The following is a 25258-nucleotide window of genomic DNA, read 5'->3' as shown; positions in this document are numbered from 1 at the left end:
CTGTGGGCAGTAATTTTTAAATGGAGAGAAAGATAGCATACAGATGAGGTTATAGAAAAGATTAAAATAATGCTATAAGATCTCTGGTGTTATATTTGAAGTTAACTATAAATTTGATTTTAAATTTAGCAACAAGTTCAAAGAGGAAAACAAGCCAGTTATATGCTTCATAGTAGTCAGTTGCTTAGAAACAACTAAATCTGGGAATAAGACAGTTATTTTCTACTGTCTCATAAAGAGGATACTGTAGCATCATTATAGTAAGAAGAATAGCATGAAGTTTCATATGGCAGTTTTTTATAATCTCAAAGTGGGACATTTGCATAACCAAAAAATATTAGATAAGTGGCAAAATGCTTACCATTACGGTATAGTCTTGAAAAAACCGTTCAAGGAAGGAGTACCTACTTAAGTCTTCTGCTGCTGAGATGTGAGAACAGAAAGTTGTGCTTTGGGTATGGCAGTAGGGAAGGTGTTGGTGAACTTGAGAAGAGGAATTTCATTGAAATACTGGGGACTAATGTAATTGAAATGTGTTGAGGAGAGATGGTGAAGTAAGGAAGCAAAGAATATGAATGGAGATAATTCATTCCACAAGTGTTACTGTAGAGGATATTCAGGAAGACACAAGGTACAAGACCAAGGTAGGGTTTTGTTTTTAAGATGTGAGACAATAGAAGACATTTGAATGCTGATAAAATAGTGTAATAAGGATAGGGAGGCAAAAACTGTTACAGATCTATGAGAGGGTAATCACAGGTTGAAGTCTTTGAGAAAGGAAGTTATATGGAGTCAAGACCACAGGTAGAAAGGATTCTTCTGTTGTAACAGGAGTAAAAGCATAGGTTTTGGTTAGTCCTAGAAGCTGGCTATAGATTTTTTTTCCACGCTTTCCTTCTATTAAAAAACAAACAGGCAAAAAGAGCCACGTCAGGCAAAAATGGGCCATGTCAGAGGATTCTGTAATGACTGCCACTAGAGAGAAAAACCCATAGAGATGGCGGGAAGGAGATAACAGAGTTCCTGAAGAATGAGAGCTTAAAAACAAATTTCAATGAGTATAGGACTAATTACCATAAAATTCTAATGGCTTTGTTTTGGTGAGTTTTTCCAGTGTTGCTAAAAGTACCATCTAATAAGTTATTTTGAAGAAAAATTTGTACTATGAGTTTAATATAATTAAAATATTATATTAAAAATTAAAATATTTATTGAAAATTAAAATGGTATGAAAAATTTTATTAAAAATTAAAATATTTAAAGTCTAAAATAGTAAGAGAACACCAAGGATGATTTGTTTTCCTCTGATAATATTTAAATTCACATTTGAATTCATATTTTATATTTTGTGGGTATGACCAGACTTAAACAAATGGTCATCAATTTTAAATAAATACAAGCAAGAAATATTAATTGTAATTAATGAATTTGTAAGTTTCATTAAATGTAATGCATTTCTGTTATTTAACAGTGAATAATTTTAAAACTCCAACATGTAATTAATACAGTGGAGCTATTTTAATTTGCTTTGACAAACCTACACAATTCATAAAATTAAATTGGTGTTACTTTCTTTTATTCCGGGTTGCCAGACTATATTTATGGTGATTATTTTTGTGAAAAGTGGGTAAAAGACAATACCATAAGCAATGGGTAAAACACAAACTTACTGGAGGATACTTGGATTGGAGTGTGTATGTGTGCAGTGCATTGGGTTTAATGATAGTACATTTAAAATTGCTATGCCAAGGGCAGTAGACTTTACAGCAACATACAGAAGTTTAATAACCATGAAATGCTGAAAGGCCAGTAAAGACTAAAGCTTTCTTTAGTCAACAATAAAGCGAGAATGCAAAGACGTTTTTATTCTTTATTGCCCCAGGTAAAAATGTCTCTAGAAACAGATAAGTGATGACAAAGCTTTGATGTTAATAAACCCAGATGGAAGTAAAAAATCAAAGTGTGTAAATGGCTAGATTATGAAAAGAAAGATGACACAGTTATACTCTGTAATTAGATGTAATTTGTGCTTTTGGCATAGCTATTTGTCCTACATGAATGAGAGGTTGTCTTACTTTCCTTCCTTGTTGATAGGAGGACAGTACTTATATATCCTACTGTAAATCTTCTGTGGTACTTTTCTCTGGGTTAGGGGGGGACCAAGGAAAAAGAGAAAAACAAATTGTAATATCAAAGCAGAAGTGTATTTTAATCTTTCCTTTGGCAATTACATTTGTTTAGTTGAACCCAAGTAAAAAATTTCTATTTGCCCTTACTCTATAAAACATAGGTTCTAGTAGCTCATGTATACAAATTAATGCTCTTGTTATTGTGAATTTTAGAGTTTTATGAATTATAACAGTGTAAAAACCTATTGTAAGCCACCAGTAGTGGCAATATATGAATTAAATTTTTAAAAGATTGGGGGCGCCTGGGTGGCTCAGTGGGTTGAGCCACTGCCTTCGGCTCAGGTCATGATCTCAGGGTCCTGGGATCGAGTCCCACATCGGGCTTTCTGCTCAACAGGGGGCCTGCTTCCCTTCCTCTCTCTCTGTGATTTCTTCCTTTCCTCTCTCCTACTGTGATCTCTCTCTGTCAAATAAATAAAATCTTTAAAAAAAAATTTTTTTTAAAGATTGAATGAAATAAAATTGTTAAGTGTTTCAAATTGTAAATAATTCACTCTAGAAATAATACTTAATGAATCATATGTTTAAGTATAGCCTGGTCCATGTGGAAAATTTTTATCTACATCTATAAAAGTTAATGAATGTGTGATACATACAATAAAAGTTGTGGTCACAATTAAGAAATGCAGCCATATAAAGTCTTAAATTTATCCACATACATTGTATGATTCATTTATTATGTATTAGAAACTTTATACCTTGTTATCCTATTACATGTGAGTTCCAAGCATCTCCCTCCTCAATTCTTCGTGACTTAGCTGGTATCTTCCTTGGAAATGGAAACCATTTTTTATATTAGACAAAATAAACCTTAAATAGTAAAAGTGCAGTGTTTTTTTCATAAATTACTCTAGATATTTCAAAGCAGAATGTGACTGACTTAGTAAATCTGGGAGTATCGTGCCATTTTTCTCACTTGCTAGTATACACAATTAGAAGATTATACGTAAGAAATTTTAAATGGGTTTGATTTCCGTATTTTTGTGTGTGTGCAATGTAAATACCAAGAAATTAAATAACACTGCTAAAAGTGTTTTAAAGACATTTTTATTTTCAGTTTAATTTGGTCATAATTGCCTAGTTAAGAACCAGCTCAAATCAAGCCCTAATATGGCTTCTGCCTGTTTAAACCCAGTCCTGGGGAGTTGCTTGGAATTGCTCCAGGGTTGAAGTCTCTGTCAGGAGACTGCTATTGTAGTATAGCACTACTTTTATGTGTTGCTTCAGTATGTGTCCCGTAGCTGTGGCTTGTGTACTGCAGAGAAAGAGCAGTAAACAGCTGAGATCCTCCTAAAGACTCATGTGATTATCAGTCCTACATACATCAAAGTATAATGTGAAAGCCTTCTCTCTTCTAGTAGACATACCAAGTGTAAGATACTTTAATGGCAAGCCAGGAAAGAATGATTATAAACAAACATTGGGCTTTAATCAGCAAACCATTGCAATAGAAAGTGGACAGTTAGTAGTATAATATTAGCCAAAGACACAAAGGTAATATTACTAATTGTGTTTTATTTGTAATTGACTTTTTTTATGTAGTACTACAATTGTTTTTAAATTAGGACTTTTGAGTTTCAAGAGTACACTTGACCACTAGTAGGCAGTGACTAAATCCTTCTTAAATTACAGTCATGAAAAGATTGCTTCTTGAAACTCTGTCAAAATACTATTTTATTGTGGTTATTGAAATTCCTTGAGTTGGAGCAGTATCTTGATTCTTAAAGATTACTTATATTGGCTTTTTTCTTGAAATATGTGTATATTATAGAAGATTGAAAAGGCAAAAAGGATTTTGTAAAAACCATCTTCTTTTTACTATGACTTAAAAAAACTTGTCATTGTTGAAGTTTTGGATTTTACATCTTGAGTAGGAAGGTTTTTCTTAAATTTTACAAGATGATATTATTAACAAAGTATAATTTTTTCATGTTATAGAAATAAAGTTAATGAAAGTGTACTGTCCTTGCCCTTTTAGGGACTATCTCTTACCCCATATCCTTGTTGTCCAATCACTCCTTATCCATATTTCTTTTTAGTTTTTCTGCTGAAAGCTGTTAAGTATTTATTATGCTTATTGTGATAACAGTTTCCTATTATAGGGTAGTGCCTAGTTTGGGGACAGCAACCTGCAATAGCTTTAGCACCATATCAGTGGAAAAGTATAGTGATACAAAAATCAGAATTGTGAGTTATAGTGTTGTATTTCATTTGTACCTCAATTTTTAAAGAGTTGTGCAGATAAACATATAAAATTTTATTAAGACCAAGCTTTCATTTGGTATGTGTATATAGCAGAGATGTCCTTTAATACATTGCTTTGTTCTAGCTAGACTGCAGTTGTGTATTCTTAAATTAATCTACTTTCGCTGGTGGAAAATGTAAGACAGTTTTAAAGGACCTAGACTAGACTTCTCATTTTATAGTTCTGCTTTGGAAGCTTTTTTTTCCTTTTAATTTTTAAGAGATCCCTACAGGGGCCCCTAAGTGGGTCAGTCAGTTAAGCATCTGCCTTCAACTCTGGTCATGATCTCAGGGTTCGAGGATCAAGCCCCACTTTGGGCTCCCTGCTCAATGGGGAATCTGCTTCTCCCTCTTACTCTTCTCTGTGTTCTTTCTCAAATAAATAAATGAAATCTTTTTAAAAAGAAAGAAAAAGAAAAATCTTTGTCTTGACCCCTGAGAACTTTAAAATTTTACATAAGAAAACAAAACCAGTGACAACCTGTAGTTGATGATAACTTGTTAAATGAAGTTTTTAAAAAATACTTTATATATATAATGTATATTACCAATATTAGTAATATTCCAATGGACTTATAAGTAGACTCCTTAGGCTCTGAGAATTTGAACAACTGAACCCACTCACAGGCTAGAGGGTAAAGAGAATAAACTTGAAGGTGCTCCCTCAGACAACAGGCCTTTAATATTTAAAGGAGAAGGATATGGTAATTGACAAAGGTGATGTACCATTTATAAAGCTATACACAGGATAAGCTAGTACAATAAGGCTAACAGAACATAAACTGGGCTAGAAAAGGGAATGTACAAAGTCAGAACAGAAGTGAAGAACTAGTGAGAGGGCAGAGAAATATCAAAAAATAAAGGTAAATACCTTAAATTACCTGATTTCAGGGTGAAGTCATTGAAAAGCTAGAATAATGCAGTGAGACACAATAAAAGAAGTGAACTAGAGGATAATTTTAGATATAACATTTCATAATATGAAGTAAAGCAAATATTAAGAAGCCAGAAGGGAAGAGAGATGTATTCTAAAAAATCGGAACAGAGGCTCTAAACTCTATACCACATGGTCATATTTCTTGGTATTCATAACTCCCTGGAATTTTATGTGAAAATTGTATATGTACTTCTAGAACAAAGCATGTACTTTTTATTACATTGTTAATGGATTCACAACCTACTCAAAGATTGACAAATCAGCAAAAGTGATAATATGGTGAAATACAATGATTAGTAAATAAAACACTCCAATATTAAGTACTGCACATATTAGAACAGTGTATATAGTTAACAAACTTTAAATAAGTGAGGTGAATGTCAGACTCAGTCTCTTTTGAACATGTAGTTGTAGGGATCTCTCTCTCTCTTTTAAAGATTTTTATCAATTTTAGAGTGAGCACAGAGAAGAGGGAGAAGCAGATTCCCCACTGAGCAAGGAGCCCAGTGCGGGACTTGATCCCAGGGGTCTGAAATCATCACCTGAGTGGAAGGCAGATGCCCAAATGAGTGAGGCATGCCAAGATAAAGATTGTTCTTTAACAGGCACCCAGACAACTTCATATTTAGTACACACCTCACTGTTGCCTGGGCAAATGCTAAGAATTCTGCTAACTTAGTAAATGAAAATTTGTTTCCATTTATTTATTTAGCAGTTATTTACTTTAGTTATGCTTGGTGCTACCTTAAAGCAAATAATAATAATAATAATAATAATAATAATAAACCAAAAAAACAAAAACAAAACATTCTGTTTGGTATTCCAGTCAGTATACAGCAAATTCTATTATGGAATATTTTTAAATATTCCAACTGTTGGACTATTTTCAGAAATTACTGAATATCTGATATCTGGATATCTTCTCATGAAATTTGTCCAAAGAATAAGGTAAAAGCAGAAAGCGAAATTTTGGCAAATCTTTGCCAGGTCTTAAGTGATTTACTTGAATAATAAATTAATTTACCAAAATAAATGGTCATATCTGTGTATTAGTTGTCTTTTTGTTGTGCAATCTATGTATTACTTTATTTACTGGTAATGTAATTTATAAACATCAACAGAAATACAAATGACATTCATCTTAGTACCTTTGCTAGTAGACTCTACGTTTTTGCTAGTGCTTGGTAAAATGTCTGGCTCACCCCCTGCTCATTTCCTACAAGTACATTCTAATAGTAAAATCTTATCGTAAATATACTGTATTAAGTTATGTCAGTAAACTCCAAGCCAAAGCTGAAAAAAATCCTTTAAAACCTAAACCAAACATGCTCTAAGGCCTGAAATCCATTAGATCATTCATTCATATTCACAGGAGAGTGTGAAGCAGCTGGTATAATCCAGTTTCAGAACATTCTGTTTCTAATATTCCATGATTTCTATGATAAGCAAAAAATAAGGCAATGTTCTTTGGTATGGTTAACACTGCCGCCACCTGTCAATGGCTTTACCTCTTTCCTCTTGTTACTTGTTTAAAATCTGAAGTACTTAACAGGATGCAGTCATTTGTGGTTATAATAAAAGGAAACAAAGGGCATTTATTTCCATTTGTGTGCAAACTTCTTTATTGCAATTGCACGCAACAAAGTGTATACATAGCTATCTAAAGATATTTCAATAAATTAATAGGGTTTAACATATGTAAACACAGAAAACAAACTTTTGCATATTCAAAACCAAAAATCTTTTATTTTTTTAATGTCACACTCCGGAGTTGGGAATTGATTCCATTTATAAAGATTCATGCATTCCTGCCACACTGTTGTTGGTTTTTTTTTTTAAGATTTTGTTTATTTATTTGACAGAGAGAAATCACAAGTAGGCAGAGAAGCAGGCAGAGAGATGAGGAAGCAGGCTTCCTGCTGAGCAGAGAGCCCCCAATTCAGGGCTTGATCCCAGGACTCTGGGATCATGACCTGAGTTGAAGGCAGAGGCTTTAACCCACTGAGCTCCTCAGGCACCCAACTACCAGAATTCTTAACAAACAAGTTAGCCAAATGAAAAAAGGGACAAGAAATAACTGACTATATTACATGCTGAGCTCTGTGAAGTGTTTTAATTACAATTAGAAGTAGTAAGTGGTTATTTAATCTGTCTCCTGGAAAGGTATGCAGTAAAGGCTTATTGAAGCTCATTGAAGGGTAGCCAGGGTAGCCAGAAGGGTGAGGCTAAGGACACCAGCAAGCCAGTCAGTTTAGGAAAATTATGTTAGCAATGAACAAAACTGAGGTTGAAATTTTAAGTTAGTACAATATATATTTTGCACGAAGACCCAGTACATTAAAAAAAAAATAGTAACAATAGAATTTTTAAATAGATATGTAATTTTGTTTTTAATAAGAGATTGCAAATCTGCCCCTTCATTCAGGTTTTCATTATCTTTCCATTTACCTGAAGCATTTTTTTTTTAAGAATTTGTTTTATTTTTTGTTTTGGGTATAATTTCTGTTTGTATGCAAACAACATATTGCTGTTTTCAAAAAATAATACCAGTCTTTGACCAAATTTTGGGTAGGGTAAGGGTATGGAGCTTAAGGGACTTGGTGATAGGCAAATTGCTATCAGTATTCAGCCACAGGCTTTACACAACCATCCTTACAGTGGGTTTCCTGTTAACTGAGGGGACAGACAGTAGATATGGAAGTCTGAGTAGATCATAGAGAATGTGGGATCCTGGGGGAAAGCAGTGCAAAATACCATAGGAATGAATTACTTTCCTTCTGCAGTCCCAAACTATAAAATATTTAGAGCTACAAACTGCAGCTTTTCCTATGAAGGGATGGGAGGGAGGAGAGAGGGATCCTTTAATCCCCCTTCTTTACTCCAAACTGTGTCATGTATTAGAGGATACAGTATCCTAAATGTTGTTATCTCTAGTGGTATCCTCTATTTATGACTCAGTCCTCTGATAGCAGCACTTCCCCCAGGCTTACTTGAAATTCTTGGTTTTGAGGAGACCATTTTGCATGGATATATTAAGGTTCCAGAAATCAGATCCATCTTCCATTACAAAAGGTTCCTTGTTACTGCTATGCTGCCCAAAGAAGATCACAATCTAGATAAATTTATTAATACTAGACCTGCTACTAGTTTTCTACTTAAGTTTAATTGTATCATCTTGGAAAATATTAGTCTGGTGTGTATCTCATTTTTAAAAAGTTTAAGAAGTCAAAATGTCATGGTTGATAAATAACATTGAGGATATAGTTATCATAGTTTGAAATTTATCCTTGTGAGACATACGCATCTGCTAAATGCTAGTTGTTCCTTTCATACTACTGTCTAGCACTTCCCACCTTCCATTCCACTGTGCTTCCCCCACTAGAAAGTGAATGTCTCTTAATTCACCTGTATTCAATGCTTAGTCTTAGGAGATACATGATATTTATTAAATAAGTTTGTGTTGAATAGTTGTAGAAACAGTTCACAAAGTAGTATTTACCTTTTCCTGTTGTGGGGGTCAGAGCTTTGGGGGGTCGGGAGTAATAAGCTGAAGTAACTCCATCATTTCTTAAGAAAAAGTTATTTAGTTAGGATTTCAATGAGGGATATCGATGAAACTTTAGGAGGGTATTGAACTTTTAAGTTAAAACTCTATCTTTTTTTTTAAACATGTGAAGCCTAACTTAAACCTTTCATTAAGAGCATAAACAAAAATTTATGTAGTTATGTACCTCCTTGCAAGGTAATTGTGGAAGAAGGGAAAGTGAGTATTCTGCTCAGTGATCTCATCAGGAAAGAGAAACCAGTTAATAGAAGAGGCTTATTTTTTTATTTATCAGCATCTCTTGACAGTGACCACTTCTATATACAGAATTCTGTGGGGGGGGGGGGGTTTCTTAGTATATGTAAATACGTGCCATTTCATTACTGTGTTTATCTAAGAAAAGTCACACTAGCTTTCTTTCAGTATGTGGGAAGAAGTCTAGACTAGGCCATCACAAGATCAGACAATGTTCAGAAGCCACCCAGTGTAGTTCCCAGAGCTTCCAGGTCTCCCAGGAGGGAAGTTTGTCTCCTTGGCTAATACTCTGTCATTTTGTAGAGTTTATTGTAAAGTACTGCTTAAGCGGTGAATATTTCTAATTTAGTCTGACACTACTTTGTTTCATGTATAATAAAATCTCCCCAATTCAGAACAAAATGGAGAAGTTTTAATGACTGAAATTTTCCAGTTGTAAAGTTTTCTTAAGAAGATGGTCTTTCAGTTAGCCATAGAAAGTTCAAAGACAATAAAGCAATTACATTGTATCCAGATTGTTACAAATTCCAAAATAAAGGTCCCAAATGAATATGGTTTTACTACATTTTATCTAATGCATTGTAGGGTATATTGGATATATTAAAAGCATTGCAAGGAAGGCTTTTTCTTTTCTCACTTTCTTCCTGAGAATGCAGAAACCAAAGAATGTCCAACAAAGAATAGAACTAACTTTTTCAGATTTGTCAGTTCATGGATAAAAAGTAGAGACAGAATGGTGAAGCACCTGTTGCTTTAAAGGCAGTAAACTAGGGAAATGTTTTAACAGAAGTCATCAGCTTTCTAAGATCTCTTTTATCCATCTCACATCACTCATTGCTCTTAATTCCTTTGTCACATTTTTTCCTGCCTTACAAGTAATCCTTGAAATCCATGGAGCATTTTATGTATAACCAGAACCATGTGGATGGTTCTCACGTGTTCACTGTAACCCCAAATCCCAGCATTTCTGCTGCCCCTCCTTTCCCATGTATTTAGCTTTAGATGCAGGTCTGAGAAGCAAATAGTTGTGGGAATAGGAATTCATCTCACTGCCATCACTTTCCACCTACCAAGACTCTAAATTCAGTCTCTGGTGGGTTTCAGATAACAGAGAGCCACCAACAGGCCCTCTGCAGCTCTTTGATCTCCACCACTGCATTCTATACTCTTCTTTCTGGGGAGCTAGTTCCTCTAGCAGCTGTTTCCCTCATGCCAGGCCATTGGTTATTTATGTGTAACAGTATACATTGGCCAACAGAAATTTCTAGAAATTTCTTATGAAATCTCATTATTTAGATAAAGTTTAAAATTAATACTGTTTAGTCCATTCCTAATAGAACAGTTCTCTTGAATATCAGTAAGTAAGTTGAGATGAGGAGGGGCAAAAAGTTCTTTCCAGCCCTTCAGGTTGAGTAGCTTCACTGTGCTATCCCCTGGGCACTGCTTTCATTTCCCTCACATAACATGTAAGAGTGAAACATGTCTTTTAAGGATAACCTTAGAAATAAATGACATCTTTTATTGTGCCTTTTTGGTTTTCTGGTATTACCCTTTAGAATACAGTTTTTAAGATATCCAGCAATAGAGGCATCATGGTTTTAACCTTACTTAGGTTTTCTAACATCTACCTTATTTAGGTTTTCTGAAAGAGACTAAAACTGATATCCCCTGAGGTCTTCTAGGATTATTCAAACCGAAGTACATACGCTTAGGGCAGGGACAGACAGAGTAGCAAATTCAAGTCTTCATTTCAGTAGGTTTTTTTCCCCACTGTATTTTGGAAATTGATGTTTGATTTTGCTCTTATCCTAGAGCATAGCAGTTACTCATATGTTGAGTCCTTCATGGTTGTCGTAAGTGTGGATATTCTTTGCTGTGATTGCTTTTCTATGTGATTTTCTTTGCCTTCGGTGTGATTTTTTTTTTTTCCCTATCACATAGTCCATATATTTTCCACGAGGTTGATTCTGAAAGTATTTTAAGGTTTATAATGGTGTCTTCCCCTAGTTTAACTAGGCCATCTCCCTTTTCAGGTATTTATTTCTATTGTATTGCATCTTATCTTTAATCTCTGATGTCATAAAGTTGCTGCTTTCATTTCCTATAACTTTTTCACATTTTCTTTCAGAATGTGATTTTCATTGTTCATTGTTTCTTATTGCTCGTCTTCATTTTTTCCCACAGAATTTGCATAGGCCCAACACTACATTTTAAACAGACGTTCCAGCCAAGTATGTTGTTTGCCTAAAACAAGGTGAATGTTTGACTCTTTTCCATCCTGATCTAAGCACTCTTTTTATCTTTGTGTTAGAATATTAGCCAATGAACAGGATGTTCACAGTTATATCAACTGTTCAGTCATTTAGCTGCCTGAGGGACCTGTGGTCATGAATACAGTATTTCCCCTCTGCTCAACCAAGTCATAACTTGCTGATTCCAGCCCACCTTTGATAGAGCAGAGGAGGGATAAAAGGGCAGCTGTTGGGTCTATAGTGAATTCAGAGTGTGACAGGAGCTCCTTTTCTCTGGCCTGCGCAGTCCCTTCAAACTGGGAAACACCAATGACAGCACTACCCCTGTCCCATGTGGTAACTTTGTACAGATTAGAAAAACATACCCCTTCCTCAGTGCACTTTGCTTCCTTTTGCTGACTAACTGCATGGTGATTCCAGTGAATGGTGCTCCTTAGAGTTGTGTCGTGCACATGGCTCTACGTAGATTAGCCCTAATCAGTGAGGAATTTGAGGATTTCAACCTCTCCTTCCCCTGCATGGTACTCTTTTCTCTGGAAGAAGAAACTAATTTTCAGTCCCAGTGTTGTCTTACAGTTCAATGCAGATTATCAGAAGATCCTTCTAGGACCAGTTTAAAGTAGGAGGTTAGGAGCTAGCAACAGTATGGCTATACTTACTGCTTTTTGGTTTTTTTGTCATGTTGTGGGAGGGAGGTTTTAAGAACTTTTACTTACCTCTTTCAGTTTATTGGGTTTTGTTTTTTATTTTGTTCTGTTTTGTTTTTTAATGACCCTTTGATTGAGATAAAAACCAAAAATCCGAAGGAAAAGAGGGATAACTTGTTATGTAGTAGATCCTTTAATACCTGAAGAGTCCCAACTTCCACTGATATTCTCTTCAGAGCCTTGAAATAGCCCTCAGTACTTATAAGGATTTTAGACATGAATATTGATATTTATGCTGACATTTATATCCTAAATAGTTTAAAATTATGGTTTGCTTTTTAATGCTTTTTATTTTTGAAAGGATTGATTTAGCCTTAGGAAAAAGCAGTAATATTTCTCTTGACATCCAAACCTATATGTCAGCACACTGAAATGCCATTTGTAGTTGCTTTTCCTGTAAGTGATACCTCATTATGACTAAGAATACACTAGTGGTAAGTTCTTTTAAAGGTGTAAATTAATTATAGTGGAAAGATAAAAATATTTTTATCCTGTGGTCTTAATATTATTTGACACATAATAATATTTATGACAAGCCCAACTATATATTTTTCTGAAAGACATTCTGTTTTCAGTCCTGATTCTAATCATTTTCAGTTTATATAAACATAGCACTGGTGTTTTTATATAACAGGCACTCTGCAAAGTACTTTGGATATATAGTAGAATCAGTAATGCTGAATTTATATAGCATCATTGGGAGTGTGCATGTGAGTGAATCTTCCAGATTACTAAAATTACCCTTGTAAGTAATTAAATATCCCTTTTATGCAATATATGATTTAAAACAGTTAAACTATGTTACATATTTTCATACATTTTTAACAGAACATTCTCTACATAATTAGTAGTTTCTCGGTGACTGAAGATCATCACCATAAATAGACCCAGAGGCCACTGATTGGTTCTTTAATAGTGATTGGACCAGACTATTGCCAGTATGTCTGTTTTATATTATTTTTCTCTCCTGTCACTGTCATGCTATTTAGTTCTCCCTTCTGCCATCAGTATACGTGACTCTAATATGTATAACTCAATGCTTTTAATGTGTTGGGATTTTGAAACTTAAAAACCCAAGTTTCTGATTGGGTTTTTGATTTGTTAAACCCTATATTAGATTGATGTATAGTTAAAAGTAAGTGCTGAATCATGGTATAAGATATCCTATAGAGTCAGTTATGTAGGTTCCAGTGTCTTACATATATGGTGACTGTTGTATAAATTAACAAAAGAAAATGTTGGTAGCCAAGATGATCTTTCCAGTAGAGTACGTCTGCTATTTCCTCTTTGATCCACTTTTTTTCATGTACCCCAGAGACCTACACCAAAGCTCAGAACTGACTTTAGTATAATTTCTATACTGTAGTTTCTTTTACTCATCTTTTATGATCTGGTTCAACTATCTCCTGCTCTGTGATGCCTTTCTTAAGTCTTCCAAATAGTAAAGCAGTTAATTGGTCCTCTCTCTGCCAGATTTTTTTTTAATGTATTTCTATTAGAGCATTTGTTAAAATTATGGTATCATAGTCATAATAGCTAACCTTCTGAAGCACTTATTATGTACCAGGTGTTATGCTAAGGGCTTTATGTGTATTATTGAATTGAATACTCATTCTTTAAAAGACCCTTTGAATAATTCACAGAGATGAAAAGGTACAGCATGGGGAATATAGTCAATAATATTGTAATAACTTGTATGGTGACAGTGACTATATTATTATGGTAAGCATTGATTAATGTATAAAATTGTTGAATCAGGTGTGCCTGGGTGACTCAGTGGGTTAAAGCCTCTGCCTTCAGCTCAGGTCATGGCCCCGGGGTCCTGGGATTGAGCCCCACATTGGGCTCTCATGCTCAGCAGGGAGCCTGCTTTCCTCTCTCTCTCTCTCTGCCTGCCTCTCCGCCTACTTGTAATCTCTGTCAAGTAAATAAATAAAATCTAAAAAAAAAAAAAAAAAATTGTTGAATCAATATGTTGTACACCTAAAACTAATATAACATTGTATGTTAATTATACTTTTTTAATGAATAAAAAATAAATGAAAGACCCTTTGAAGTAGATAATTACTACTTTCTCCATTTTCCAAAATGGGGTTAAGTGAAGGAGAAGGAAAATATAACTTGGCCAAGTGATAGAGCTGGGATTTAAATCCAGGCAGTTTGATTCTAGTTTCCACATTTTTCATACCTATCAGATGAAGCACAGAGAGGTAACTGGTCCAAAGTTACATATCTAGTAAGTGACAGAACTAAAATTTGAATCCCAGGCAGTTTGACCTCAAAGACAGTGTTCTTAATTATTTATTTTCAATCCAACACTCCTCTTTGTAAATTCCTTAAAGGGAGACCTCATAATATCTGTCATGTATCTATAGAATGTGACACATAAGGGGTTCTTTAAAAAGGAGGGCACTTGATATAATGAGCACTGGGTGTTACATGCAGCTGATGAATCACTGAATTCTACTCATGAAACTAATAATACACTATATGTTAACTAACTTGAAATTAAATTTTTAAAAGATTCTTAAATGTTTGAGAATAAATTAATGGACTTTTCACTGCCTGATATGTAACAGTACTAATAAGCTAGGGTTTGCTTTTATATCTTTACTCTCAGGGAAAACTTTAATATTTTGACCTTTATTATTCCTCATCATCTCCCTCCAAACTGGTATATTAACTATACTTACCAAAGTCTACAAGCCACTGTCTTTGCCTTAGTACAGTTTGTCAAGTCCAACCTACCACACATAGGCCACACATATTCAAAATGAGAAAGAGATTAAAGGAAATGAGTATCTGCAACAATATCAGTAACAATAATAACAATAATAGTTCAGGGAATATGAAAACAGAAGCTAACAATTTTTTAAAAGGCCCTGAATACTCCTGATTTTGCGGTGTCTGGCTGGTTCAGTTGGTAGAGCATGTGACTCTTAATCTCAGGGTTTTACATTTGAGCCCCACATTGGCTATAGAGATTGCTTAAGTTAAAATCTTTAAAAATAAATAAAGCCATCTAAAACATGCAAGGGAAGGAGAGAAAGGAAGGGGAGGTGGGAAAAGAGAGCATGCAAGGATGTGAGTAGGAAAAGCACAGAGATGAAAGAAAGGGTTGGGGAGGAATGGAGAATTGTTCATTCCTAACAATTAAATCCATCCCGTCAGTCTGATGTTTGATCAGGTTATACAGGGGCGCCTGGGTGACTCAGTGGACTAAAGCCTCTGCCTTTAGCTCAGGTCATGATCTCAGGGTCCTGGTATCAAGCCCCACGTCAGGTTCTCTGCTCCGCAGAGAGCCTGCTTCCTCCTCTCTCTCCCTGCCTGCCTCTCTGACTATTTATGATCTCTGTCTGTAAATAAGTGAATAAAAATCTTTTTTAAAAAAAATAGTTAGGCAAATGAAGTTAGGCAGGAATAGCCTTACAGGTAAATAAAAATAACCAATTAAGTGTAACATTACATGTCATATGTTTATACTTAAGTAGAAATGGTAAATTAATCGTCTAAATTCCATGGAGTAAGCGCACATATATAATGCACATCAATTATACTAGTGGTCTTTTAAAACGTACTTTAAAATTCACCTTCTGGGACACCTGGTTCACTTGGTTAGAAAAGTGTGTGACTCTTGATCTAGGGGTCATGAGTTCAAGCCCCATGCTGGGTGTAGAGATCACTAAAAAGATAAATAAACTTAAAAATTCAACTACCGTATGATAAAGGTGGCCTAAATAAAACTGATTTGTTGGTTCATCAGCTTGGAATTACAAAAGCTCTAACAATTAGCTCTAGCTCTCGCTTTGAAACAGTATTTTTTCTGTCTACATAAATTCTTTTGTAGCAAGGAAACATATTAGAAATCCTACTTTTAAGTTTGATTGAACAAGAGCAGTAATACACCTCATTTAGGAAATGGACAACAGTTAGTCCAGGCCTAAAAGATGTCTAATTCTTATAGTCATTTTTTTATTCTCTAGAGTCTAGCTTAAATCTCACTGTTTTCATGAGTTTCCTCAGCCATCATTACCCACAATACTTTCTTTCTTTCCTAATTTATATAATTCTTAGAGGAGTTAGTATAGGATAGTGGTTGAGACTGGGGTTGTCATACCACCTATGCTGTCAGTTTACTTGCTCTGTTAATCTAGGCAAGCTGGTAAACCTTGACAAGCCTTGGTTTCTTCTTTTGTAATTTAAGGTTGATAAAGATGTTGTCTCTCCTTTGGGTTATTATGAAGGTTGAGTGAGACCATGTATGTAAAGATGTTAGCACCTTGCCTTGCATATACTACATGTTTAGTTAACATTAGCTATTACTGTTAGGATTAACAACTGCACTACTACTGACACCGTAATTCATATGTGTTCTGTCTCTTCCTAGAGTGTCCTCAAGTTCGTAGATGCTCAACTAAGTATTTACTTGAAGGGTGGATGAAGATGCAAGGAAAGACCAGTAGTTAGAGGTTTTAACTTGGAGGCTTCCACTTTATATTCCATAAGAGAAGTGGTAGGATTAGAATCTACAGTGATGGGGACCTCCAGGTGATAGCTAGGCACTCAATAAGCAGAATGTGAGAGGGAATAAAAAGGATTAGAAAAAAGGGAAACATTAGTAGTGCTGACATTGGAGTTAAAAGATTTGGGGATTGGAGAATAAGTCTCTTTATACCATGAAATAGCAGGAATTGAAGGCCACAATACCAGATTGATTAGATGGTTAAATATCACACCATCTACTAATAGAGTCATAGTAGTAGGACAAATTTTTTGGAGGTCATTTGTTTATCAATGACTTTCTAAGTTCATGGCCTGTAATTCAAATGACACCCTTAAGCTCAGAAATCAGCCCATGAAAGGGAGTTTTAATTTTACCTCCTCTACATTTTTTTATGCACTGGAGAGGCTATTTAACCAAAATTGGAAGGGATGACAATTCTTCTCGAGAGTCTTGAGAAATGTCATGCTTGTGCAAGTTATGGACATACAGGCATGTGGAAAATGGTAACAATGAGATAGGGTGTTTTTTTGGATCTAAATATCCTAGAAGGAAAAAAAAATGGATTTCTTTGAAAATAGTTTTCATGTCTTGCTATCAAAGGGTGTGAGGTTTGTGCTTTTACTTCTTGGTCATTTTTAATATACCAGGAAAGAATAGGAATGCTGCAAGATGGAGGACAACATGAAAACCAAGAGAGGCAGCATTAACAGTAGTCTGTCCTGTTTTGAGACCATTTGAGGAGGAGAATAAATGAGTAATTGACTCCTTTTAGTTGGTTGTAATTCAAAGTTTGTTTATTTACACAAGAAAGAATGGAGTTGGATAAAAAGGTACTCTTAATTAGTCAGGAACAACTTAGATATTAGAAGTATAAAGAAAGGCAGCATTTGTTTAAGGACTTGGAAAAATACTGTATTTCCATGTGGGTTAGTTATTTTTGTTACTCTCTTAATAGGCTACATATTAATTTTAGTATAAATAGAATTGTTCTATAAGCTAATAATGTATACGCCCTTACTCAACTTCTTTCAGTTTTTCAAATACACTATAGTCTCTCTCATATCTAGGACTTTGACAGTCCTGTGACATTTACTGAGAAGACTCACCCACTGTCCCTTTCCTGTCTCATTTGTGTACTTTCTGTAATTTTACTGCCACAGCACTTAGTGTGTTCTGGTAGAAATTAATGTTTGTCTTGTTTACCACTGTTTTCCTGATATACTCAGTATCAGTTCATTAAAATAAAATATATCTATTACTGTATCTGCCTCACATTTTAAAAAGTTCAGAGTATTATTAAAATTCAATTTTCTGATTATTATGATAAGAGTATGGACTCATGTAATTAAAACATGCCTCTTGAGTCATTTTTGTAGTAGTAGCTTAAGGGAAAAGAAAAGGAAAGACATGAATAAACAAGTTCTGAAGATCGGGGTTCACATATAATACTCTGAATAGATGCTGAAAAAGCATTCGACAAAGTACAGCATCCCTTCCTGATCAAAACTCTTCAAAGTGTAGGGATAGAGGGTGCATACCTCAATATTATCAAAGCCAGCTATGAAAAACCCACTGCAAATATCATTCTCAATGGAGAAAAACTGAGACCTTTTCTGCTAAGGTCAGGAACACGACAGGGATGTCCATTATCACCACTGCTATTCAACATAGTACTAGAAGTCGTAGCCTCAGCAATCAGACAACAAAAAGAAAGCCATCCAAATTGGCAAAGAAGTAGTCAAACTATCATTCTTTGTAGATGATATGATACTATATGTGGAAAACCCAAAAGACTCCACTCCCAATCTGCTAGAACTTGTACAGGAGTTCAGTAGTATCAGGATATAAAATCAACGCACAGAAATCAGTTGCATTTCTTTACACCAACAACAAGACAGAGAAATTAAGGAGTCAATCCCATTTACAGTTGCACCCAAAACCATAAGATACCTAGGAATAAACCTAACCAAAGAGGCTAAGAATCTATACTCAGAAAACTGTATAGTACTCATGAAAGAAACTGAGGAAGACACAAAGAAATGGAAAAATGTCCCATGCTCCTGGATTGGAAGAACAAATATTGTGAAAATGTCTTTGCTACCTAAAGCAATCTACACACTTAATGCAATCCCTATCAAAATCCCATCCATTTTTTTTCAAAGAAATGGAACAAATAATCCTAAAATTTATATGGAACCAGAAAAGACCTCGAATAGCCAAAGGAATATTTAAAAGGAAATCCAAAGTTTGTGGCATCACAATTCCGGACTTCAAGCTCTGTTACAAAGCTGTCATCATCAAGACAGCATGGTACTGGCACAAAAACAGACACATAGATCAATGGAACAGAATAGAGAGCCCAGAAATAGACCCTCAACTCCATGGTCAACTAATCTTCGACAAAGCAAGAAAGAATGTCCAATGGAAAAAAGACAGCCTCTTCAATAAACGGTGTTGGGAAAATTGGACAGCGACATGCAGAAAAATGAAATTGGACCATTTCCTTACACCATACACGAAAATAGACTCAAAATGGATGAAGGACCTCAGTGTGAGAAAGGAATCCATCAAAATCCTTGAGGAGAACACAGGCAGCAACCTCTTCGACCTCAGCCGCAGCAACTTCTTCCTAGGAATATCGCCAAAGGCAAGGGAAGCAAGGGCAAAAATGAACTATTGGGACTTCATCAAGATCAAAAGCTTTTGCACAGCAAAGGAAACAGTTAACAAAACCAAAAGACAACTGACAGAATGGGTGAAGATATTTGCAAACGACATATCAGATAAAGGGCTAGTATCCAAAATCTATAAAGAGCTTAGCAAACTCAACACCCAAAGAATAAAGAATCCAATCAAGAAATGGGCAGAGGACATGAAGAACAGACATTTCTGCAAAGAAGACATCCAGATGGCCAACAGACACATGAAAAAATGCTCCACATCACTCGGCACCAGGGAAATACAAATCAAAACCACAGTGAGATACCACCTCACACCAGTCAGAATGGCTAAAATGAACAAGTCAGGAAATGACAGATGCTGGCAAGGATGCAGAGAAAGGGGAACCCTCCTACACTGTTGGTGGGAATGCAAGCTGGTGCAACCACTCTGGAAAACAGCATGGAGGTTCCTCAAAAAGTTGAAAATAGAGCTACCCTACGACCCAGCAATTGCACTACTGGGTATTTACCCTAAAGATACGAATGTAGTGAATTGAAGGGGCATGTGCGACCGAATGTTTATAGCAGCCATGTTCACAAAGCCAAACTATGGAAAGAACCTAGATGTCCATCAACAAATGAATGGATAAAGAGGGTGTGGTATATATATACAATGGAATACTATGCAGCCGTCAAAAGAAATAAAACCTTGCCATTTGCGACAACATGGATGGAACTCAAAGGTATTATGCTTAGCAAAATAAGTCAGTCAGAGAAAGACTACTCTCATATGATCTCCCTGATACGAGAAAGTGGAGATGCAACGTGGGGGGTTTGGATGGTAGGAAGGGAAGGAGACAAACCATGAGAGACTCTTAATCTCACAAAACAAACTGAGGGTTGCCGGGGGGAGTGGGGTAGGGAGAGGGTGGTTGGGTTATGGACATTTGGGAGGGTATGTGCTATGGTGAGTGCTGTGAAGTGTGTAAACCTGGCAATTCACAGACCTGTACCCCTGGGACTAATAATACAGTATATGTTTATAAAAATACAGTAAAAAAAAAAAAAAAAAAGAAAGAAAAGAAAAAGAAGATAGGGATTCAGATCATCTAGTATTTTTGAGTATTCTACATATGTCTCGCATTCGGTATGCACTGTGTGGAACACAAAGGAGCTATAAAACTAGCTGCTCAAGGAAACCAAATGTCAAAATAAGGAAAGAGAATTAATATTAGTTGGAAAACTGAGATCAGCTGAAAAGGAGCTGTTAACTTTGAATTTTGTTGACTTTGAACTTACAGAAGTTTAAGCAACTGGAATTCTCATTTTTCCCCCATTTCAGTTGTAGTCAGTGAACGTCACTGTGTCAGGGTAAATAATAGGTGCGGTAGCAGTAGCTGTGAAAAGGAAGTAATGTGTGTCCAGGAAGGATGTTGTGGTCCAGGTCAGACCAGTACTTTAAGGAAAGTAGTCCACGGTCAGAGTATGCTTTTGGATTTCACAGATAATACTCACATTCTGTGTCAAGATTGCTATATTGACATTGGTGTTTATGTTAACTGCTGTGTTGTTTTCTTCCATTTGCTTAGGATACAGTGCTCAGCCATGGATAGGAGGTTAGTGTGGTAGTTAAAGGATTGAAACACTTTGAGTTGGACACCCCAGGTATTTCATCCTGGCTGTGCCATTTCCTTTAGTTGTTGTATATACTCTAGTATCTGTTGTTCAGTTATTGTGAAGACTAACCAAATAATTGACGTAGAGTGCTTTATTAGTATAGTCCCTAGCACATAGTGAGTGCTCAATAAAGGTTAACAGTAAAGATTTCAGTATTGTCTCTGTCAGCATTGAGTCAAGGTCTAGGTGCCATTGCCTGAGATATCCAGAATCTTACACTGACAGTACTTTACCAGTTCTTACCCTTTTAGCACTCTCCATCCATGATGTAAGTATATTTCTGAAAGCAGAGTATCAGATATGATATATTTTATCTTTGTGAAAAAGCACTTTACTTGATCTCTTGCCCCTACCTTTCTTTCTGATCTTATCTTCTGCCACATGTAAATATACCAGGCTTACCTAGGAATGAACACACACACACACGCACACACATCTCATGGTCTTTGATCTTACTTTACCTCTTGCTCAGGATGCTCTTCCTCTAGAGAGCCCCAGACCTCACTAACTGCACCTCATTTAGTCTCTTTAAATGTCACCTCTTTAGAAAGTCCTCCTCTGAGTATCCTATCTAAAATACTACTCCTTATGACTCTTTTATCCTGTTTAATATTTCCTTGTGGCATTTCTCATTAGCTCACCTTATTTTCTACATATATTCATTAACTGTCATTTCTTTCATTAACTGGAATAGAAGTTCCTTCAAGTTAGTATCATTCACTGTTTTATCTTCATGCCTGAAAGAGTGGTATGTAGACAACCACGTAAATATTTATTAAATCAGTGATTGAAAAATTTGGAGGCTGCTAGACCCAAATCCTAAAGTACTCTGTAAAGATTATTTTGGAAGTAGCTAAGTTGGGGAATCATACTGAGAAAAGTCTTAAAATGCAGTTTCTTTTTCTTTTAGGATAATGTTGTCTCTGGAGAGATGGGAGAAAAATTGTCCCTTCGTAAACAGCGCTTCATGCAGTTCTCTTCACTGGAACATGAAGGAGAATATTATATGACACCACGAGACTTCCTCTTTTCAATAATGTTTGACCAAATGGAACGTAAGTTGTTTTTTGGATTTTTTTAAGTTTTTTCTTAAAAATCAAACATTAAGGCTGATAAACTTCTATTTTTCAGAATTGCTAATGGCTTTTCTTCATATTAATTATAATAATTCTTTGTGCCATGTAATTTGCTTATTATTTAGACTTTACATTCTTCATGACTCAAGTGTAGTTAAACTTTTTATGTATTTATCTAAGAAATACTTGGGTTTTTTTATGGGTTTTTCTAAAGAGCCAAAGGAAAAACAGGTAAGTTTTTAATGTCACTAAATATGTTAATAGAATAATTTATCTAAGATACTAGTTTTTGGTAGTATTGGTGTTTTAAAGTGGGCAAAGAATAAAACTAGATTAGGGATGCCTGGGTGGCTCAGTTGGTTAGGCTGCTGCCTTCAGCTTGGGTCATGATCCCAGGGTTCTGGGATCGAGTCCCACATCGGGTTCCTTGCTCAACAGGGAGCCTGCTTCTCTCACTGCCTCTGCCTGTCTCTCTGCCTGCTTGTATGTTCTCTCTCTCTCTCTCTCTCTCTGGCAAATAAATAAAATCTTTAAAAAGAAAAATACCAGATTAGAGCAGTTGGGCAGGGGGGACCAAAAATATAATGAGATGCAAAAATCCAGAAGCTATAATTACATAATTTTAATTCATAAAGCTTAAACTTTTAATTATTCCAAATGATGTTAGAAATTCTTAGTTATATTACCTAAACTAGTTCCTTTTACTTTGCAGAAAGTAAATATGGCCCTATACTCTGTGCCCTCTATTATAAAAGTATTCTCTGAAAACTTCTTAACTTCCTGCCACCTGTCAGGATGCTGGAAGTACTGCCCTGTAGGTAGCTATATGTAGAACAGCTGATATGGGCTAGGCCAAAGTGAGCAGTAACAAGTGTAAGTTAGGTTGAAAAAGACTATGAAGACTTGGGAAGTTATTTTCAATATTGAGAGATGACTTGAATAAAAACACAATGAATGATTATGACATGCTCTACACAGTAAGTTCATCGGTCACTAAAACCAAAGAATTGTGTTAGGGAGTGATGACAGATCAAATTGAAAAACAGATAAGGGTCATATTGTACAGGGCATTTCAGTTACCCTATGCAACCATCAGAGACTTGTATATTTGGTTGGAATGTGTGGACATCATCTTTGACCAGTGAGGGAGCAATGAAGGTTTATGAGCAAAAAAAGAAATATCGGTTATTTTGGTACCTCCTCTTTGGAAGGGAGTTTGGCAGTATGTATCAAAATCCTTAAAACATGTATTCACTTTGTGAGAAAACTTATAGAAAACTAGTCTAAGTAAATAACTAGAGAGATCAAAAAGGTTTTTTTAAGGTGGTTTACTTTCCAGCATGTAAAGAACTTGAACATCGTCACTCCTGTCCCTACAGCAAGAAAAAAAGCTGAAAAACTGAAAGTCAGCAGTTCTTCTTAGATCCATCAGAGAATTGAGAGAATTGAGACCATAAGGCATAGTAACATGAAAACTGGAGACAGATACAGAGATGCAGAGTTTACCTAGAGCAGAAACTACCCAGAAACCACCACTGCAGCCAGCATCTGGTGGGAATATTTAAAGAGTGATTTGGCTAATTGCTAGAATCTGAGCATGGGCTAGCTTGAGAGATGAAAACTTGTGAAGAACAGCCCTGACAGTCTTATGTACTTTTGGGAGTTTTACCTAGTAGAGCCCCACTAAGAGTGAAGATCTGAGAAAATCTTCCCTCAGCGGGAGGGGAAAAGTAATCATTTTGAAACAACTCCAGAGCATTCTCTTCTCCTTAGCAAAGGCCTGCACAGACAGGAAACTTTTACCAAAGTCTAACCAACTGAGGTGAATGGAAATGCCCAACTTTGGCCTTCCTGTCTCACTTTTGAAGGAAAAGAGAAAACTGAAAGCATTTCTGAGGATCACAACCCTGGGACTGAGGATCACAACCCTGGGACACAGGCCAGTAACAGACTGAGGCCTAATCATAAGATTATAGGACACTTCTCCTCCCCCACACCTCACCACACACCAGGAAGGCTCTTGTCAAAAGGGGATACAACAGAAAGAACTGTACCTCTCAGACCTTATATATGAAGGAGTCTCTAGGGAAAAATGAGAACAAGAGAGGAGACAAAAACAAGGACACCAGAGGAAATGTTTAAAAACCTCTGACACAGCAGGGCGCCTGGGTGGCTCAGTTGGCTAAAAACCTCTGACACCTACAACTATAGCAGACCATAAACTCATCCTAATGTTATTCAGATAAACATAGAATTTCATACTTAAAATATCTCCTTAAGTAACATTTACCTGATAGATCTTACCTGGCTCTCAGAAAACTCAGGTGACATTCGAAAAGGCAAAAGGCAGTCTGAAGAGACAAAGCAAGCACCAGAACCAGATTCAAATATAGCAAAGATTTTGGAATTAGCAGACCAGAATTTAAAATAACCATGATTAATATAATTAAATGCTTTAGTAGAAAAAGTACATATAATAACAGGTAACGTATGCAGAGATGGGGAAACTCTTAGAATCAAAAAGAAATGCTAGAAATAAAAAACAGTATAATAAAAATGAAGAATGCCTTTGATAGGCTCATTAAAATAATGCTCTGCGCCAAGGAAATAATCAGTGAGCTTGAAGACATGTTGAGATTTCTTAAACTGCAAAGAAGGAAAACTGGAAGAAACAGTATCCAAAAAGTGTGGTACAATTCAAAAATTGCTAGTGTAATACCAGAAGAAGAAAGAACAGGAGAAATATTCAGAGTTATTAACAGCTGAGAAATTTCCAAAATTATTAATAAAACCAAACCACAAATTCAGGATCCTCACAGAATTCTAGGCAGGATAAATATTTAAAAAAAAAAAAAAAAAACACCCAAAACCCTATACCTAGGCATATATGCTTCAAACTATTGAAAATCAAAGACAAAGGAAAAAATCTTAACAGAAGTCAGAGAGGAAAAAGACCTTACCTAAAGGGAAACAGGGTTAAGAATTATATCATACTTCTCTTCTGAAACTATGGGATGGGGGAAGAGTTAAGATGGCAGAGTAATAAGGGGATCCTGGGACATAGCTACATCAACATCAAATCATTTTAAACAACTAGGAAATCCATCTGAGGAAAAAAATAATCTGCACAATTAGAAGGAGAGAACGTGACATATGTGAGCTTCAGAGAGTGAATTGGGAGAGAGAAAAGCTGTAGTACTACAGAATGGTGGG

At 35.6% G+C, this 25258-nt stretch overlaps 1 protein-coding gene across 1 annotated transcript in view; it reads left to right on the top strand.

The window, feature by feature from the left end:
- The window catches only part of MICU2 (mitochondrial calcium uptake 2), a 154184-nt gene that overhangs the window by 19226 nt on the left and 109700 nt on the right, over nt 1–25258 (top strand). Inside the window, exon 2 of the mRNA XM_082701686.1 lies at nt 21880–22024. Within this exon, the coding sequence (XP_082557812.1) occupies nt 21880–22024 (145 nt within the window). The remainder of the gene's footprint in view (nt 1–21879; nt 22025–25258) is intronic.

The sequence above is a fragment of the Mustela nivalis genome, assembly GCF_964662115.1.
Source record: "Mustela nivalis genome assembly, chromosome: 15".
NCBI classification, from domain to species: domain Eukaryota; kingdom Metazoa; phylum Chordata; class Mammalia; order Carnivora; family Mustelidae; genus Mustela; species Mustela nivalis.
This window is presented reverse-complemented; position numbering and strand designations above follow the sequence as displayed.